The following is a 12,613-nucleotide window of genomic DNA, read 5'->3' as shown; positions in this document are numbered from 1 at the left end:
GAGGCAGGAGAATCACTTGAATACTCTGGGAGGCAGAGGTTGTAGTGAGCTGAGATCGCGCCACTGCACTCCAGTCTGGGTGAAAGAGGGAGACTCCATCTCAAAAAAAAAAAAAAAAAAAAAAAGAAAAGTTTTATATATATTCTGGATGAAAGTCCCTTATAATACATGTGTTTTGAAACTACTTTCTCTGAGCTATGGTGGTCTTTTCATGGTTTTAACAGTGGTTTCTAAAAAATAAAAGTTTTAAATTTTGATGAAGTCCATTTTATCAATTTTTTCATTTATAGTTCATGCTTTTTGTGTCCTAGGTAATAAATCTTTGCCTAAGCCCAGCTCATAAAGATTTTCATCTATATTTTCTTCTAGAAGTTTTATAGTTTTAACACTTAATTTACATTTAGGTCTATGATCCATTTTTTAAATATATTTTTTCATTCCCAATCCTTAGAACCTGTGAAGTATGATCCATTTTATCCGTTATTTTTGAGAGAGAGGGTCTCGCTCTCTTGCCCAGGTTGGAGCGCAGTGATGCAATCATAGCTCACTGCAGCCTTAGCCTCCTAAGCTCAACTGATATTCCTGCCTCAGCCTCCTGAGTAGCTGGGATTATAGGCGCAAACCACCACACCTGGCACTATGATCCATTTTGATCCATTAATTATTATGATCATTGCCAATTCTACCAAAATTGGTCTGTACATTCAAGGCAATCTCAATCAAAATCTCAGTAACTCTTTTTTTTTTTTTTTTTTTTTTTGAGACGGAGTCTCGCTCTGTCGCCAGGGCTGGAGTGCAGTGGCCGGATCTCAGCTCACTGCAAGCTCCGCCTCCCGGGTTCACGCCATTCTCCTGCCTCAGCCTCCCGAGTAGCTGGGACTACAGGCGCCTGCCACCTCGCCCGGCTAGTTTTTTGTATTTTTTAGTAGAGACGGGGTTTCACAGTGTTAGCTAGGATGGTCTCGATCTCCTGACCTCGTGATCTGCCCATCTCGGCCTCCCAAAGTGCTGGGATTACAGGCTTGAGCCACCGCGCCCAGCCAAAATCTCAGTAACTCTTTTGTAGACACTGCCAAGCTGCTGCTAAAATCGATATGGAAGTATAAAGGATCTAGAATAGCCAAAACAAGAGAAGAAAAAAGTTGACAGTTGAGAGCTTCAACAAAGTTGAAGTGTCTTGATTTCAAGATTTATACAATAATCAAGACTGTAGTATTAGCTTAAGGATAAATAATCCAATGAACTAGAATAAAGAGTCCAGAAATAGGACTACATATATATGATCATTAATTTTCTTATTTTCTTCTTGAGACAGGGTCTTGCTCTGTCGCCTAAGCTCGAATGGAGTGGCACAATATCAGCTCATTGCAGCCTCGACCATCAGGGCTCAAGCAATCCTTCCATCAAGTAATTGTGACTAAAAACGTATCCTGCTATAAAATTATAAATTATATTTATAATTATAATTATATTTATATATTTATAATTATAAATTATAATATACATTTATATTATAAATTAGTGACACCTGGGTTTTTTTGGGTTTTTTGGGGTTTTTTTGAGACGGAGTTTTGCTCTTGTTGCCTAGGCTAGAGTGCAATGGCGCAATCTCGGCTCACCACAACCTCGAGCTCCCGGGTTCAAGCGATTCTCCTGCCTCTGCCTCCTGAGAAGCTGGGATTACAGGCATGTGCCACCATGCCCGGCTAATTTTGTATTTCTAGTAGAGACAGGGTTTCTCCATGTTGGTCAGGCCGGTCTCAAACTCCCAATCTCAGGTGATCCGACTGCCTCGGCCTCCCAAAGTGCTGGGATTACAGAGGTGAGCCACCACGCCCAGCCACACACCTGGCTAATTTTTTATCTTTTGTAGAGACACGGTCTCACTATGTTGTCCAGGCTAGTCTTGAACTTCTGGGCTCAACAGATCCTCCCGCCTTGGCCTCCCCAAGTTCTGGGATTACAGGCGTGCGCCACTGCGACTGGCCCGATTTTCAACAAAGGCATTAGCGGGATAATTCAAAGGGGAAAGAATAGTTTTTTCAACAAATAGTGCTGGAACAAATGGAGATCTACATGGGGAAAACGATGAAACTCAAACCCTTACATCACACCATATGCAAACATGAACTCAATGAATCACAGATCCAACATAAAAGATTGTTCTCGCTCTTTTTTTGGGGGTAGGGGAAGCGGAGTTTCACTTTTGTCGCCCAGGTTGGAGAGCAGCGGCACGATCTCAGCTCACTACAACCTCTGCCTCCCAGGTTCAAGTGATTCTCCTGCCTCAGCCTCCCGAGTAGCTGGGATTACAGGTGCATGCCACCACGCCCGGCTAATTTTTTGTATTTTTTGTAGAGATGGGGTTTCATGTTGGCCAGGCTGGTCTAGAACTCCTAACCTCAGGTGATCCACCTGCCTTGGCCTCCCAAAGTGCTGGGATTACAGGAGTGAGCCACCACGCCCAGCCTCTCACTTTTTTTTTTTTTTTTTTGAGACGGAGTCTCGCTCGCCAGGCTGGAATGCAGTGGCACAATCTCAGTTCACTGCAACCTCCACCTCCCGGGTTCAAGTGATTCTCCTGCCTCAGCCTCCCGAGTAGCTGGGACTACGGGTGCCTGCCACCATGCCCGGCTAGTTTTTTATATTTTTAGTAGAGATGGGGTTTCACCATGTTGGCCAGGATGGTCTTGATCTCTTGACCTCGTGATCTACCTGCCTTAGCCTCCCAAAGTACTGGGATTACAGGCATGAGCCACCGCCCCCAGCCCAGGCCTCTCACTCTTAAATGTACTTTTCCCTCTCATCCATCACTCTTTCCCCACTACATCAAAGCAACAGTAATGGAGAATCAGAAATTGTGCCGCTGACTTTCAACCTTAGTGGACTTATTTTCCCCCTGAAATTCATTGAACAAATGAGAACTGAAGAGAGGTCAAAAAATCTTCCCTGTGTGAACAAGCTGCCCAACTTCCCAAAGAACCTCACAAAAATTCTCTGTCCTTACCTTTCCCTTCCGGAGGCGTCGCACTGTATCACTGGGGCTCCAGTCATTGCTGTAATCCTGGAATATTAGCAATACATGAATCCCAGGAAGTTAAGGAATCAAATTTATCAGTATACCAACTCCTCAACTCAAACTCAGTCTTAGTGTCTAAGGGGGAAATACTTTGTGGGAGGGAATGGATGTGAAAAAAATGAAGAAATGGGACAGTTTTGTTCTGAGTTTCTGAAGGAACTAGAGCAGGGGCAATATCGGTAGGAGGAGATGGATCAAAGACGGAGGAGCCAATTGACAAAGCCAGTAGCCCATGCCTACTGGTTCAGGACTGCAACCTCTAGATGCAATTAGAATCACGTTTTAGGATTCTAACAATTAATGCCTTTGGCCAACAGAAGGAAAGAGAGAGACGTTGGAGACATGTTCCTTTTCTGACCTTAGGATATATGGTTTCTTCCTTATGAATCCATTTGCTTTTTTATTGCTTCATGGGAATATGAGCTCTACCAAGCTTCCAGACTGCAGTGATGATCACTGGGTTTCAAAGTACAGCCTTCAAGTGGGAGCATAATGAGTAAGCAAAGTATGGCAGCGCTGAGTCAGAATATTGAGATTATAAGTCTAAGTTGCACTCTTTCCTAGCTGTGAGACCCCAGGTAAGCCCTAATGTTTAGAAACCCAATTTTCTTATCTATAAAAGAGGGTTAAAAAAATTTCTGCTCAAATAGTTGGGAAAATCAAGCAAGGTAACATATGTCAAGGTACTTTATACTGTGGAAACTGTCACACCAGTGTATGCTGTAACTCACCCTATACTCCCCTTTGGGTCTCCCCAGCTCTGGAGCATAGCTTTTGGCAGGTGTGTCTGACAGAGCTGAAAAAGAAGCAGCTGGTTCAGAAGGGCACCATGAATCCTGCTTGTTGTTCCTTCTCTCTACTGCTTCCTTCTCACATTTTTTTGACTTCTTGGCTCCCAATGTTAACTTTGTGGCCAAAAGCAGATCTCCGTTCTTCCCCAAAGACAGCATCCCTAGAAGTCACCTTTGCTCCTGTAGCCAGAATGATTTCTACCTCCTTAGTCAGTATCAGAAAATTCCTCTAATAATGACAGTAGATGCAGAAGAAAGTTCATCTTGTCATCTAATTACTACCTGTCCCCATAACTCCCCAGACTGTACCAGATCAGTAACATTTCCCATAGCAATTAAAAGCGGGTTCAATGCCTACCATCAGAAAGGGACTGGAAACTTCCAGGTCTAGTTCTACCTAAAGGTAAAGAACACAAGAGGGAAAAGGTCAACAGTTTAAGTCAGAGCCATCCAGGCTTGGTTAAAGACACAATGTATACAGAACTCTATAATGCAATATAGGAACTTAAGCTGTAAAAAATGTTTTATTCATCTGTAGAAATCTGAAGTGCCACTAAAAAATGGAGCAGGGAGAGGCCGGGCGCGGTGGCTCAAGCCTGTAATCCCAGCACTTTGGGAGGCCGAGACGGGTGGATCACGAGGTCAGGAGATCGAGACCATCCTGGCTAACACTGTGAAACCCCGTCTCTACTAAAAATACAAAAAACTAGCCGGGCGAGGTGGCGGGCGCCTGTAGTCCCAGCTACTCGGGAGGCTGAGGCAGGAGAATGGCATAAACCCGGGAGGCGGAGCTTGCAGTGAGCTGAGATCCGGCCACTGCACTCCAGCCTGGGCGACAGAGCGAGACTCCGTCTCAACAAAAAATAAATAAATAAATAAAATGGAGCAGGGAGAAAAATTTTTTTTTAATTATGGTAAAATATACGTAACAAAATTTACCATTTTAACCGTTTTTAAGTGTATAAGTCAGTAGCATTAAGCACATTCACGCTGTTGTACAACCATCACCACTATCCATCTCCAGAACTTTTTCATCATCCCAAACTGAGACTCTCTACCCTTTAACCAACTCTATACCCTTTAAACAATAACTCTGCATTCCCTCCGCCCCAGCTCTTGGTAACCACCATTCTACTTTCTGTCTCTAGGAATCTGACTATTCTAGGTCATACATAAATGCAGTCATGTAATATTTGTCCCTTAGTGCCGTCTTTATTTTATTTCGCATCATGTCCTCAAGGATCATCCATGTTGTAGCATGTATCGGAATGTCATTCTTCTTTAATGCTGAGTAACATTCCACTGCATGTATATGGCACATTTTGTTTATCCATTCATCCATCAGTGGACATTTGGGTTGTTTCCATCTTTTGACTACTGTGAATAATGCTACTATCAACATGGAGGCACAAATACCTATTCAAGTCCCTCTTTCCATTCTTTTTGATATATACCTAGAAGTAAAACTGCTAGATCATTTGCTATTTATTTATTTATTTATTTATTGAGATGGAGTTTTGCGCAATCTCAATTCACTACAACCTTTGCCTCCCAAGTTCTAGCAATCCACCTCCCTCAGCCTCCTGAGCAGCTGGGATTACAGATGCTCCCCCACCACACCCGGCTAATTTTTGTATTTTTAGTAGAAATGAGGTTTCACCATATTGGTAGGCTGGTCTAGAACTCCTGACCTCAGGTGATCCACCCGCCTCGGTCTCCCAAAAGTGCTGGGATTACAGGTGTGAGCCACCATGCCTGGCTAGTTATATGTTAATTCTATGTTTAATTTTTTTTTTTTTAAACCGCCATACTGTCTTCCACGGTGGCTGCACCATTTGGCATTCCTACCAACAAGGTTTTCCAATAGCTATGTAGAAGGAGTAGGGAGGAATTTTGATCCAGGCAAATGTCTTCAGTACCAGTCACAGGGTTAATATCAATTTCATTCATCGTGTTCTAGAAAACCAGTCCAACCCCTCTGCATTTCTCTCATTTCTCCTGCTCCTAACACCTAGCTGTTAGCTCCAATGAGAATGCTTTATCCTTCAATAATCTTTTTCTTACAAAGATGAAAATGATGGCCTAAGATTTTTCTGAAAAAAGAGAAGGAGGACTTCCCTGTATCTTTAAGCATATCTCTTTACCTCTAAAAAAGCTGCTCAGCGAGTAGGTAGAAGTAGGCTTGGGTAGTTGTGCATAGGAGGAGAAGCTGTTTCGGCTCTTTAGCTGTTCACGCCCCTCATGGCTGGAGCCACTATTACCAGCAGTCTCTTTGATGGACCATGAGATACCTGTGAGATAGTAAGAACTACATCAGCAATTCTCATCCACAATAAATCCTTGACATCCAACATTCAACAAACTCTAAAAGCTTTTCACCAGAAGCCCTGGTCCCTTGGCCAACTTGGGGCAAGGAGAAAAGATAGAATCAAATAGAATAATCAGCAGAAAAATGGACCAAGGACATGAATAAGTGGATCACAGAAAAGAAAATTCAAATGACTCTTAAACATATGAAAAGATGCTCGGCCGGGCGCGGTGGCTCAAGCCTGTAATCCGAGCACTTAGGGAGGCTGAGACGGGCGGATCACGAGGTCAGGAGATCGAGACCATCCTGGCTAACACGGTGAAACCCCGTCTCTACTAAAAAATACAAAAAACTAGCCGGGCGAGGTGGCGGGCGCCTGTAGTCCCAGCTACTCGGGAGGCTGAGGCAGGAGAATGGCGTAAACCCGGGAGGCGGAGCTTGCAGTGAGCTGAGATCTGGCCACTGCACTCCAGCCCTGGCGACAGAGCGAGACTCTGTCTCAAAAAAAATAAAAAAATAAAAATAAATAAAGAAAAGAAAAGATGCTCAACCTCACTTTTTTTTTCCTTTTTCTTTTTTTCCCTTTTTCTTTTTTTTTTTTTTTTTGAGACAGGGTCTCACTACGTTGCCGGATCTCTGGAGTACAGTGGCTATTCACAATCATATCTCACAATCATGTCTCACGTCAGCCTCAACTCCTGGCCTCAAGCAATCCATCGCCACCACCCTCCAGAGGCACACACCACCTGCCCCCAGCTTTGCTAAGAGTACTACAAATTAAAAATATAATGAGAAACCATTAGTCCCCTCTAAGATGGGGAAAGATCCAAAAGCTTGATAATACCCTGTGTTGGCCAGGCTATAGGGAAACTGGAACCCTCCTCCATTGCTGGTGGTAGTACGAATTGGTACAACCTCTGTGGAGGTCAATTTGGCAATATCTACCCAATACAGATGCAAACATCCTATGTGAGTAATTCCACACTAAGAATTGCTCTTTCGTTTATTCATCTATGGTCAGAATACAAAGTCACTGATAGAAATATAAAGAGCAAAAGATTGAAAAATCTAAAATTCAACAGTGGGTGGGCTAAATAAATGATGGTAAATCCATACAATACTATGCTGCTATTTAACAAAAGAAAGAGAAAATGAGAACACTCTTTATATACTGACATGGAAAGATCTCCAAGCTATATTAACACATAAAAAGAGCAAAGTATGAAGTATGCTACTGCTTGCATAAAAAAGGGATAAGAATACATGTTTCTATATACATTTCCAAATGCAAAAAGAGTCTTTAGATGAATACACAGGAACCAAGCAACAACGATTGTCTTTTGGGAGGACAGGAACTGAAAACTGAGAAGATACATAACAATATGGAACGGAAACTTTTCACTGTATACCTTTAATTTTTTTAAATCTTTAGTCATGTTATAGTATCGCCTATTTTTTAAAAACTTTTAATTAAAAATATTTCTTAAAAATCAGATGTGGGGCTGGGCGCAGTGGCTCAAGCCTGTAATCCCAGCACTTTGGGAGGCCGAGACAGGCGGATCATGAGGTCAGGAGATCGAGACCATCCTGGCTAACACGGTGAAACCTCGTCTCTACTAAAAAACACAAAAAACTAGCCGGGCGTGGTGGTGGGTGCCTGTAGTCCCAGCTACTACGGAGGCTGAGGCAGGAGAATGGCGTGAACCCGGGAGACGGAGCTTGCAGTGAGCTGAGATCCGGCCACTGCACTCCAGCCCGGGCGACAGAGCAAGACTCCGTCTCAAAAAAAAAAAAATCAGATGTGGTAGGCCCAGCATGGTGGCTCACACCTATAATCCCAGCACTCTGGCAGGCTGAGGCGGGTGGATCACAAGGTCAGGAGATCGAGACCATCCTGGCTAACATGGTGAAACCCTGTCTTTACTAAAAATACAAAAACTTAGCTGGGTGTAGTGGTGCGCGCCTGTAATCCCAGCTACTTGGGAGGCTGAGGCAGGAGAATCGCTTGAACCCGGAGGCAGAAGTTGCAGTGAACCAAGATCATGCCATTGCACTGCAGCCTGGGCGACAGAGTGAGATTCCATCTCAAAAAAAAAAAAAAAAAAAATCAGATGTGGGCTAGGGACGGTGGCTCATACCTATAATCCCAGCACTTTAGGAGGCCAAGGCAGGCGATCACTTGAGGTCAGGAGTTTGAGACCAGCCTGGCCAACAGGGTAAAACTCCATCTCTACTAAAAATACAAAAATTAGCCAGGCATGGTGGTTGGTGCCTTTAATCCCAGTACTAGGGAGGCTGAAGCATGAGAATCACTTGAACCTGGGAGGTGGAGGTTGCAGTGAGCCAAGATTGCACCATTGCACTCCAGATTAGGCAACAGAGTAAGACTCCATCAAAAAAAAAAAAAAAATCAAATGGACTCTGAAAAAGTATTAAGTACACAGCTAAGCAGTGAGACTGGGTGGGTAAGGACGTCCGTTCTGTCAATCAGTTATGAGTACACTGAGTTAAGTCAGTAGTTCCCAAATATGGCTATAAAGTAGAATCACCTGCAGGGTTTATTAAAATTTGAGACCCCCGCTACTCCGCAGAAGACCTAATGAACAGAATCTCTGGGATAAAGCCTAGGAGTATGTCATTTTAACAAGCACCCCAAATGAGAATGAAATAGCCAGCCAAGCCTCAACCCCTGAAGAGCAGACCTATGTGGCCATGTGGGAACGCCTGCTGGATTTCCCAAGTATCTTCTCCTGGAGTTCAGTTTCCAGATGTATGCTCATCTGAAAATAGTCTTACCTCATTCCCTCTCCAAACCGGCACTGAAGAGACAAACAAGTAGAGCCTTCATTAGTGATAAGAATCCTGGACATCTATCCCCGCCTCTTCTACTTACTTCCCACAGGTTCCCCACTCCAGCTGACTCGCTCCAGGTCATCATCATCATCATCATCATCCACGAAGTCCCGGAGGCTGTTCACCGCCCGCTTGGACTCCTTTAACTGCAGAGGGACACAAGGCCAGGGTGCTCAGGCAATCATCATTCCCCACCTCTCTTCTGACAATCAAGAAGGCTGAGGAATTGGGGCCTGGAGGTGGCCAACACTCACCCTTTGCAATCGAAAGCCTAGCATACTAGATATTTGCCAAGAAAACAAACTGATTTTTAGCCAACACTACAGTCCAGTGGTAAAAGAATTAGGAGGAGTCAAAGTCACTTTTGAATTCTCATCATATTCCTGGCAGTGACTTGCTATGTAAACCTGAGTGAATTTATTCACCTCTCTAAAAATAAATGTTTCCCCAATTGCAAAACTGACACAACAAAAATAAATCCTCCAATCCAGTTCATCTTTCAAAAATAAAAAATATATATCACATGAATAAAAGACTTGAGGTTCTTTAGAAAAAAAAAATGAAAGGAATAAATCATCTTTTTAAAAAGGTAAAGTAAGGCCGGGCGTGGTGGCTCAAGCCTGTAATCCCAGCACTTTGGGAGGCCGAGACGGGCGGATCACGAGGTCAGGAGATCGAGACCATCCTGGCTAACACTGTGAAACCCTGTCTCTACTAAAAAATACAAAAAACTAGCCGGGCGAGGTGGCGGGCGCCTGTAGTCCCAGCTACTCGGGAGGCTGAGGCAGGAGAATGGCGTGAACCTGGGAGGTGGAGCTTGCAGTGAGCTGAGATCCGGCCACTGCACTCCAGCCCGGGCGACAGACCGAGACTCCGTCTCAAAAAAAAATAAAAAATAAAAAGGTAAAGTAAAAAAGGCAGAGAGCTGGATTTTACAATCCTTCTGGTTCTTTCCTGACCCTAATGAAGACATGGTCAAAAGCCAAGTTACCCAGACTGCAAGACAAAGGAATTTTAGAGTGGCACTGTGGAGAAGAGTACAAACTTCAGCAGTTCACCTACCTGTGAAAGCTCATCATCTTCATCGTCAAAGGTGAAAGCCTTGAACTTGGAGCTGTTCCAGTACTCCTCCTCATCACCCTTTGTCCGATTCATCTACAGTGACAGGAAGACATACATCGTCCCTTTCTGGGTCTCTCCCTAAAGAGTTCCAAAGCTTTAACTGCTTCCAAAAATCAAGGATGCAGAAAAGGATCTGGTAAAACAAATATTGAACCTGCCATATAAAACCACATTCTTGGGTCTCCAACTGATCAAATCATACTTCTAATCTTCTAATTACCCAGAAGTAGTCATCCATTCTTAGAGCATCCACTTTGTCCAGGGCACTCTCTCAGGTGTTGTAAGATATATTAAAAAGTGCCAGAGACTGGGTACGGTGGCTCAGGCTTTTAATCCCAGCAATTTGGGAGGCTGAGGCGGGCAGATCGCCTGAGGTCAGGAGTTCGAGACCAGCCTGACCAACATGGAGAAACCCCGTCTCTACTAAAAATACAAAATTAGCCGGGCATGGTGGTGCATGCCTGTAATCCCAGCTACTCAGGAGGCTGAGGCAGGAGAATCACTTGAACCCAGGAGGCGGAGGTTGCGGTGAGCCGAGATTGCGCCATTGCACTTCAGCCTGGGCAACAAGAGCAAAACTCCATCTCAAAAAAAAAAAAAAAAAAAAAGTGTCAGACACGGTCCCACTTCTGAAGGACCGTACAACACAGCCAGGGCATTCAGCATAGGTATGTATTAAAAGCAACAGTGCAAGGCAGGCAGATGCTGTAAGAATCCATCACAAAACTTTGCTGAATACACAAGGAAGAGCAATCAAAACATGCACAAAATAGACAAAAATTGCATTCGCATTTTCTTTTTTTTTTTTTTTTTGAGACGGAGTCTCGCTCTGTCGCCCAGGCTGGAGTGCAGTGGCCAGATCTCAGCTCACTGCAAGCTCCGCCTCCCGGGTTTACGCCATTCTCTCGCCTCAGCCTCCCGAGTAGCTGGGACTACAGGCGCCCGCCATCTCGCCCGGCTAGTTTTTTGTATATTTTAGTAGAGACGGGGTTTCACCGTGTTAGCCAGGATGGTCTCGATCTCCTGACCTCGTGATCCGCCCGTCTCGGCCTCCCAAAGTGCTGGGATTACAGGCTTGAGCCACCGCGCCCGGCCGCATTCGCATTTTCAACAAATATTTATTGAGCACCATCTCTGAGGCACTGTTCTAGGTTCTGGGAATACTACAGTGAATAAAACTGACAAATATTCCACTCTCATAAATGCCTGAAAGGATGGAAAGCAAAGCAATTAAAAGAAGCAGAACTATCTCACCCAAATCTTCAAATTATGACTATTTGATTAACAACTCTTGGCCAAAATTTGGGAAATGAGGGCATGGCCAAGAAAAGCAAGTATATAAAGAAGTAGTCAAAAGACCACAAGTACCTGATATAACTACTATAAAATTCAATTTTGCCCTGCAAAAACAAGTTTTGCCCTAGAATTACAAACTAGGCAGGGCACAGTGGCTCACATCTGTAATCCCAGCACTTTGGGAGAGTGAGGTGGGAGGATTGCCTGGGTCCAAGTTCAAGACTAGCCTGGGCAACACAGTAAAACTGTCTCTACAAAAAAAATGTAAAAACAAAACAAAAAACTAGCTGGACATGGTGACGTAGTCCCAACTACTTGGGAGGCTGAGGTGGAGGATCACCTGAGCTCAGGAGGTTGAGGCTGCCATGAGTTGAGGTTACACAACTGCACTCCAGCCTGGGTGACAGAGTGAGACCCTCCCTGTCTCCAAATAAGGAAAAAGAATTACAAACTAAACTATCAATGCCAACTGGATTAGAATGAAAACTATGATTTAAGCCAAGGATTAGGTACTAAAACTCCCACAGCACCAAAAATAATCGTAACGGCTAAACAGCATCAAGTTCTAAAAGAACCATTTGCTTTTCCTTTTAATAGCACCTTCATCAATAAAAGCTTGAGAAAAGCCTCATCATGGTAGACCTGTTGAGGCTTTTGATGGCCCTTAAAGATATTCTACTGTTACTTCCTGACTCTGTTTTCAACTCAGGAGATATAAGGATAGCAAGGGTATTGTGGGAATTTTCTACTATCTGGTTCCTTCCCACAGCAGACATCACTAATTGATTTCTACTGGAACAGTGTTGCTTAAAAATCCTTTTCTGTATTTAATTTTAGGGAGATAAACCAAAAATGCTGGCAGACACCATGAAATCATCCCACACAGACATTGTAGTCAGGCAACCTTGAGTTCAAATCCTGGTTTCTCTTAATTCTGAGCAAACTGGATAAATGTAAATGACTTTACTTTTAAGCTTTGGAGAAAATTATATCCTATCTGACAGGGTTGCAGGGAACATCTATAAAAGTGTCTAGCAGAAAGTAAATACTAAATGTTAATTCCTTTTAATATGGAATATCATACTGACATTTTTCTGTCTTGGTTTCTCCATCTGTAAAATGGGCATAACAGATGACCTATCTTAGAAATGGTTATGAGGAGTA

At 43.6% G+C, this 12,613-nt stretch overlaps 1 protein-coding gene across 3 annotated transcripts in view; it reads right to left on the bottom strand.

Annotated features, from left to right (window-relative positions):
• The window catches only part of VIPAS39 (VPS33B interacting protein, apical-basolateral polarity regulator, spe-39 homolog), a 34,270-nt gene that overhangs the window by 20,131 nt on the left and 1,526 nt on the right, over positions 1–12,613 (bottom strand). For 2 of the 3 annotated variants that reach the window (XM_033187281.1, XM_033187284.1), the window contains 6 exons: positions 10,094–10,186; positions 9,072–9,177; positions 6,015–6,161; positions 4,229–4,267; positions 3,811–3,875; positions 3,008–3,064 (listed from right to left, as the gene is read on the bottom strand). In XM_033187281.1, coding sequence (XP_033043172.1) covers positions 3,008–3,064; positions 3,811–3,875; positions 4,229–4,267; positions 6,015–6,161; positions 9,072–9,177; positions 10,094–10,186 — 507 coding nt within the window. Of the gene's footprint in view, positions 1–3,007; positions 3,065–3,810; positions 3,876–4,228; positions 4,268–6,014; positions 6,162–9,071; positions 9,178–10,093; positions 10,287–12,613 lie in introns of all 3 variants that reach the window. The other variant, XM_033187283.1, reaches the window with a different exon arrangement.

Source organism: Trachypithecus francoisi, unplaced genomic scaffold, assembly GCF_009764315.1.
Source record: "Trachypithecus francoisi isolate TF-2019V2 unplaced genomic scaffold, Tfra_2.0 Lachesis_group3, whole genome shotgun sequence".
In the NCBI taxonomy this organism is placed as follows: domain Eukaryota; kingdom Metazoa; phylum Chordata; class Mammalia; order Primates; family Cercopithecidae; genus Trachypithecus; species Trachypithecus francoisi.
Note: the sequence above shows the minus strand (reverse complement) of the source record. Positions and strands in the feature narration are given on the sequence as shown.